Source organism: Camellia sinensis, chromosome 1 (assembly GCF_055761805.1).
Source record: "Camellia sinensis isolate YWXY chromosome 1, ASM5576180v1, whole genome shotgun sequence".
Lineage (NCBI taxonomy): Eukaryota > Viridiplantae > Streptophyta > Magnoliopsida > Ericales > Theaceae > Camellia > Camellia sinensis.
The window spans coordinates 124,744,645-124,753,103 of NC_138961.1; the positions used below are offsets into that span (position 1 = coordinate 124,744,645).

The 8,459-nt window shown below is 30.0% G+C and overlaps 1 protein-coding gene across 1 annotated transcript; it reads right to left on the minus strand.

The window, feature by feature from the left end:
• Positions 1-528: 528 nt before the first annotated feature.
• LOC145819772 (uncharacterized) lies at positions 529-1,272 on the minus strand. Its single transcript, XM_082913643.1, has one exon. It carries the CDS (start codon positions 1,270-1,272, stop codon positions 529-531), a length of 744 nt encoding a protein of 247 aa, XP_082769769.1.
• Between the last annotated feature and the right edge of the window lie 7,187 nt (positions 1,273-8,459).

Consider the following 8,459-nt stretch of genomic DNA (forward strand, 5'->3'; position numbering starts at 1 on the left):
AATATTTTGTTTATCTAATAAAATATTACTTCATTACAAATAATAAAAAAAATAAAAATAAAAAACATATTGCTACACATAAGAGGGAGGGGAAGGGGAACTCATGGCTCAAGCCCATGACTTGGTAAGCGGGGGTAGGAATGCCTGGTCATTGAGCTAGTTGAAAGTGATCCTTTAATATGGAGAACTTATTTTTTAACTAAAATTTTAAATAAAAGTAAAATTGTCGTTGGAGAGATGTTCTTTGTGATGACAAACTTAACCATGCAAAATAGGGGGTCACAAATAGTTTTATTGGTGGGATGCTCGTGTCACCACTTTTTGCAATGGTAATTTTGGTTTTTAGCCACAAAGCTTAGTTTGTAGGCAGTGGCGGAGTCAGGAATTTAATATACGGGGGCACCCATTAATTACAATTTCAAAATTTTTCTTTCCCAGTCAATAACAATAATATAATAATAATTTTTCGAGCTAATGTTAAACATTAAAAATTATTATTCATTACAAAAAGTTTTAAATTTTAAACTTTTACAATTGACCCCGACGAGTTTTCATCTTTTGAAATCTTTCCATAATAGTATCATTGTCAATGCCATCAAAAATATCTCTCTCAATGTAGACAACCAAGCTATCATTCATCCATTCATCACCCATTCGGTTCTGCAACCGATTCTTCGCAATATTCATAGCTGAAAATACCCTATCAACAATAGCAGTTGCAACGGGTAAAATTAATGCGAAAGTCAAGAGCAAATACACCAATGGATATACTTTGTCTCTTCTAGTGTCTACCATTTTCTTAGCAAGATCGGCAATTCCATTCAACATTGAGAACTCACTACTGGATAGCATGTCAATAATATATGTATCAAGTTGATCATTAAGTACCATGAGCTCCGCTAAAAAAAATTCTTTGAGATAAAATTCAGCAAGATGAATTAACTTTTTCCTGCCAAAACTAGAGAAAGAGTTAGATGGATTCAAACATGCCACACAAAGTAACAACTCAATGTTCGACTCAGTGAAATGAGCATTTAGTTCTTGAATTTGCATAACCAAAACAGTGTAAAATAACTCAGCGCGATAGTGATGTAAGTTTATAATTTCTTGAGCATTGCGCCTTTTTCTCCCTCGAGCTACAAACATATCTTCCATTTGGGGAACATCAATTTCATGCTTTTCACAAAAAGACAAAATATCATCAAGTAAGGATGTCCACCCACTCTCCATCATCTTTTGAAGTCGTACTTTAGAAATTTGAACTAAATTCATGGCATTAACAATATCTTGATCTTTCCTTTGTAGTGCTTGCGATAACTCACTTGTAATAACCAATATCGTTTTCATCAAATGAAGGTTGAATACAAACTCAAATGATTGAATTGAGACCAACAATACATTTGCTTCTGCTCATTGTTCTGAATTTGAACCATCCTTCAAAATCATTTCCAGCACATCAATCACTGTTGAAAACATACTAGCCAAGCTGACTAAAGTACAATAGTGTGAACCCCAACGTGTATCACCAGCACGTTTAAGATTAGTTTCTTGATTTAAACCTTGCCCACTAGATAGCTCTCTAGTATTAAGTGCCTCAGCAACTTTTGCAACTTGCTTTTCCCTAACAATATCTCAGCGTTTACATGATGCTCCAACAACATTCACCACATTAGAAACCAAAGTGAAAAATAAAGCAATTTGATTATGATTCTTTGCCACAGCTACAAGTACCAATTAGAATTGATAAGCAAAACAATGAACATAATATGCACAAGGATTCTCCTTCAGTATAAGTGTTTTAAGACCATTGAACTCACCTTGCATATTACTAGCCCCATCATATCATTGACCCCGCAATTTGGAAATACTCAATCCAAGTTTGGAGAATAAATTTTTCATAGCTTGTTTAAGTGAGAAAGCATTCGTATTAGCAACATGCTCAATACCCAAAAAACACTCAATCACTTGGCCTTTTTTTGTCAACATATCGTATTACAACTGCCGTTTGCTCCTTGATTGATATCTCACGGGCTTCATCAATCAAAATAGAAAAGTGCATCACCAAAATTTCTAATAATCACATTGATAGTTTCAAATGCGGCCACATTTACAAGGTCTTTTTGAATATCAGGAGATGTCAACTTGAGATTTTGTGGAGCATTGCTCAATACAACCACTTTGACATCTTCATTATGATTAGCAAGAAACTTGAGAAGTTCAAGAAAATTTCCTTGGTTACTTGAATTTTTAGATTCATCATGCCCATGAAACGTAAGTCCTTGTCTTAGAAGAAATTTAACACAATCAGCCGATGAATTCAAATGGGGTTTGATACTCAATTCGAGCTTGATTAGATTGTTTGAAAAAAATCGTTTCAATATGTTGGTTTTGGTTTAACAAGTCTTGACATTTACTCGAAGCTTGATTATGAGCACTATTGGGACCTCCAACATGAGTCTGAATTTTTTCTTTTTTCTTCCAATTTGAGAAACCCTCACCAACAAAAGAATCACCACTAGCTTGATCTCCAATATTGGATTTGAAAAGACAACAACATAAACAAAATGCTACATCTTTTGCTACGCTATACTCCAACCAAATAGGAAATTCACTAAACCATGTTGATTAAATCGCCGATGTTTTTGTCCAAATGATTTTTGTGGAAAATTATGATCACGAGGTTGACAAGGACCTTTTTGTAGATATACCCTACGAATTCGGACTCGATTATTAGCATTATATTCCATAATCCGAGGCTGTAGTCCTGGATCTGCAGGAAGGTCTACTAAGTTGATTTCTATGCGACTTTGTTTTGCAAAAGAATAATTATCATATTTTTCATGAGAAATAGATGATTCCAACTTTGATTTTCTTTTGAAATATTTCTCCATGACTGTTTGGAAAATCTAAAAATCAAAACAAAAATTCATAATCAAAATCTCAAACCCCCCCTCCAAATCAAAATCTCAAATTTTAATACAAATCAAAAAATTTAAATTAGCACAAATCACAACAAATCAAAAAATTTAATTTTAGCACAAATTATAACAAATCAAAATCCCTAATTTAAATATTAATCGCTGCAAATTAATATGTTTAATTTTAGTACAAATCAAATCCCTAATTTTAGCATAAACAACAACAAACCAAAATCCCTAATTTTAATATAAATCACCACCAATTAAGACTCATAATTTTAGCATATCAAAATCTCTTATTTTAACATAAATAATAACAAATCAAAAAATTTTACAAATCAAAACTTAACAAATAATTATAAATTAATACTCATAATTTTTATTTAAAAGTAAAAAAAATAAATAAAGTTGCATGTAAACAGTGAAGAGAAGATACCAAGGTTGTAGTGTGGTCCCAAATCTGTGTTGTGTGATCCTAATTTGGTGAATCGCGAGTTGGTAAATTGCAAAGCAACAAAGTGAGACAAAGAAGACAAAGAAAATACGAAGATACTTTACAAGTACTGTGAATAAATAAAAAAATAAAAAATTTCATACACTTTTAAGGTTTTAGAGTTTTAACCTTGCTGTAATTGGAGTTGTGTGCACGCACCTAAAAAAAAGTTGTGTGTCAGTATTTGATTGGAATTGGGATTCAAATATATATATATACAAACGTGTGTGTGTTGTGCGTGTGGTGTGTGTGTCACTGGGTTAGTGGGTTTGAAATACATTGAGGAGGGGCAGAATCTGTCTATGAAAAGCAGACCACACTTAAAAAAAATAAAAAATAAAAAAAATAAAATTCAAAAGTCAAGGGGCACGTGACCCCCCTGAGCCCAACGTCGGTCCGCCACTATTTGTAGGTAATATGACAAAAATATTATTTTTAGTGACAAATACAATTGCATTTGGCTAAAAGTTACAATTGCAATGAAATTTCAAGTTTCCCAAAAGAGTTCGAAAATATACCGTCACTTAATGACGTTGCAAAAAAGTAATTTTTACAACAATAAAATCTATTTCTTAATATGCATCATTTGACCACCAAATAACATATCAATCAACAATTTATTAAATTGTGTTAACACATTGGCATGGTGTTTTCAAACGGACATGTGATCTTTTGGATTTTTCGAAATTTATAGTAATATTTTTATTTATTTTTTTGGTAAAAAAACACAAATAGGAATAGTAACTAATTAGTCCCATTAAGTAAACTTAAATACCATTAACTCTTGACTTTTTAAATGCACCAATAAGTCTTACAATACTTATACTTACCAAGTTCTTTTATCATCTTTTATCTTCTCTCTCTCTCTCTCTCCACCATTTTTCCAAAAGCTTTACACCACCATTATCTACCACCACCGCTGTCATCGCCGTCTACCCACTGTCACCACTGTCGTCGTTGTCCACCCACTACCACCACCGTCGTTATTTGGATGCCACCACTATTCACCAACTATCTCCACCATTGTCGCCGATGTACACTCTACCGTCACCAATCTACACTTCATTGTCGTAGATTTACATTCCACCATTGCCAATCTAACAACCACCATATCACCACCGCCTCCTTTATTTCATATTCAGATTTTTTTCAATAATAAATGTATTAGTCTCTTTTATTTTTTGTGTATATGAAAAATGACAGTAGATTCTTATAAGTGAGTGAACAAATATGAGTAAGGATGGTGGATATTAATAAATAAATTTAAGGTTATAAATTTATCAGTCAAGACTTATAAATAAATAAATCTAATTAATAAGACCGTCTACCGTCTTATAAATGTCTTAAAATTTAAAATAATATTTGATCCAATGCTACTTTATCTATTTCAAATGTTGGCTTCATATTTATAAGTCTTTCCATCACGTTAAATTGCTAACCATCTAATTGAAAAGTTTAGTGGCAAGAGGCATAGAATTTTTTATTTTTTTTTAAAATTTACTTAAAAAATGGACGCACAGATAGTGTGTGCCAAAAAAGAGTTGTAACTACTTTGTAATTGAAGAGTTTTGATATTTTTTTTTTTTTTTTATATAATTAGGTTGATTTACATGCCAATATATCTTATTCCAACGCCAGTAATTGAAAAATTATGTTGCTTCATGTTCAACCTATAAGTCACTTAGTTTATTTATTTATATATTCAATTTAAATACTTGTTAATTATTAATTTAAATTTTATATCTACAATTTTCTAGTTTCCATTTTATATTTTTCTCAATAAAATTACGATGAAGAAATATCATTTTGCAGTTCAAATTATTATTCAATACATAATTTGACACTTAGACTTTGTATTATTTTAATTTGATGCCTAAACTTTTTCAAATTTGATCAATTTAAACCCCATTGTCGGCCTCCATCTACAATCAAATGGAATTTACTGATGTAATATCAAATTTCAATTGGAACTTCATTTTACCTCCCAAAATATAACTTAAAAATCAAATAGCCCCCCAAATAGTAAAAAAAATTATTTAAATATTTAATAAATAATTTTTTATATCAATAATGAAAAATTAAATTTTAAATTATATACTTTGCAAAAAAAAATATAAAAATTCTCATTTGGAATCATCTCTTTCAATCTCAAATTGATTCTGAAGAAACCAGTTGAGCTGAAAATTGATCAATTTCCATGAGTCATGTCATAGCCCTGGGCTTGGATTTGACTAAGAAAATTGATCAGTAATTGATCGATTATTTAGTTGAAATATTTAGTAAATAATTAATTTAAATTTTATATTTAAATTATATTATAGTTTTTCAAGTTGTAATATGCATGGAATAACTTGAGGTTGGTAGAATTGGGTTAGACACTAATGATGTGTTTAGTTGGGGAATTTAGGAAGTGATTTAGAAATGGAAAGGAAAATGTAAGTGAAATGTGAATAAAATATACTTATATTTCATCTAATTTCTTACACATTTACCCTTTTTCATTTTCAAATCTCTTTCCAAATTTCTCAATCAAAGACAGCATAACCACAACCCAAAAGCTGAGTTTAGGTTTATTTATATGCCAATGTATCTTATTCCAACGCCAGTAATTGAAAAATTATGTTGCTTAATGTTCAACCTATAAGTTACTTAGTTTATTTATTTATATATTCAATTTAAATATTTGTTAATTATTAATTTAAATTTTATATCTACAATTTTCTAGTTTCCATTTTATATTTTCCTCAATAAAATTAAGATGAGGAAATATCATTTTGTAGTTCAAATTATTATGTGATACTTAATTTGACACCCAGACTTTGCATTTTTTTTAACTTGCACTACAAGAAAAAGCAAATTTCGCGACTAAAAATAAATTTTTCGTCGTTGAAAGTAGCAGAATTGGCGACTAAAATGGAATTAGTCGCCAAAAGTGAACACTTTTGGAGACTAAAATAGTTTAGTAGCCAAATGTAGGGGTTTTAGTGACTAAAACTCAGTTTAGTTGCCGAATATAGGGGTTTTAGCGACTAAAAAAATTTTAGTAGCCAAAGGAGAAGGTTTTTGGCGACTAAAAACATTTAGAAGCCAAAAATATAGGTTTTGGCGACTAAAAAATAGTTTGGTCGCGGATTATATGTGTTTTACCGACAAAAATCAATTTCGTAGCCAAAAGTGAAGCTTTTTGGCTACTAAAAACAATTTAGTAGCTAAAAGTCAAGAATTGCCGACTAAAATGCAGTTTAGTCGCCCAAAGTAGAGGTTTTGGCGGCTAAATTTCAGTTTAGTCGCCAAAAGTGGAGGTTTTCGGCGGGAATGAATTTTTTTAGCGACTAAAATATAATTAGTAGCCAAAACTATACAATTGGCGACTAAAAAATAGATTTAGTCGTCAAAAGTGATCTAATTTATTTTTTACATAAATTATATTGAATAAAAATAATTATTTTTATATATATAGCTAGATATTAATACGGGTCAATATAGTATATAAATAATATATGTTGCATATATATTCATGTGGTGTTGTAGTGGCATAGTGGAGAGAGTGTGTTGCTAAAGGTTTAGAATGTGGGAGAGGTTGGCAGTTCGAATCTCAAAAAAAGCAAAAAAGTTGGTTTTTTTTTTTTTTTTTTCACGGAAGCACCTTTGGCGACTAAAATTTTAGTCGCCAAAAGTGTTTATTTTGGGCCACTAAACGGTTTAGTCGGCGATTCATGGACTATTGGCGACTAAAAGATTAGTCGCTAAATGTGTGATTTAAAAAAGTGTAAATCACTATTGGCGACTAAATCGTTGGTCGCTATTTTTTGCCGACTAAAAAAATTTTAGTCGCCAATACCTCCGGCGACCATATATATGCGACAAAACGGGCGACTAAAAAAATTAGTCGCTGAAAGTAAAAACTCGACTTTTGGTGACTAAAAACAGACTTTTTGGCGACTAAAAATGGTGCTTTTTCTTGTAGTGTTGATGCCTAAACGTTTCCAATTTGATCAACTTACCCCTGTTGTCTATTTCCATCAACAATCAAATAGAATTTACTGATGTAGTACCAAATTTCATTTTACCCCCCAAACTATACATTAAAAATCAATTAATCCCCCACATATTAAAAAATATATTTAAATATTTAATAAATAATTTTTTATATCAATAATGAAAATTTTAAATTTAAATTACATAATTTGCAAAATAAAATAAAATAAAATAAAATAAAATAAATATAAAAATTCTTATTTGGAATTATCTCTTGTAGTCTCAAATTATCTCAAGTTGATCCTGAACAAACTAATTGAGCCGAAAATTTCTTGGCCTCTATGTGTGCGCATGTGAGCAATTGTAACTGGTTTATTTCCCAAATTAATTTCAATAAAATTGATCGACTAATAGTAATTTCACAATTGAGTGGTAAAAAAAATTTTAAACTCAATTGTTGTCTAAACAATACTCAATTGTTTTATTAAAAATTTATTTTTTTCATTTTTGAGATAAGAATTAAATATTTAAATTTATTTTTTAATATTTGGGGGGCTAATTTGTTTTTAAGGTATAGTTTGGGGGATAAAATGAAATTTTAAATGAACTTTAGTGACACATCAGCATATTCCATTTGATTGTAGACGGAAATACATGGCGGAAGATAAATTGATCAAATTTTAAAAAATTTAGGAGTCAAATTAAAATAATGTAAAATCTGGGTGCCAAATTGATTTTCGTGTAATAATTTAGAGGTCAAAATGATAATGATATTTCCTCAATTAAGATATTAGTACTTGAAATTTATAACCGTTGGCATTTCATTTATACTTTTCTTACGAAAATTTTCAAATTATATATACTTTAAAATTCACTTGGAATTTCCTTTTAAAATTAAATGTAAATTAGGAATGGCTTTGTTTTAAAAATCTATCTATTGTTTATTTATTTGTGATTATTATTTTTTTTAAAAGTTAGATATGGCTAGATGTATTTTAGGAGATTTTTTTTAGGGTCTCTGATAATAAGATTTTATAGTATAAAAGACATCTAATATTTTCATAATGTCT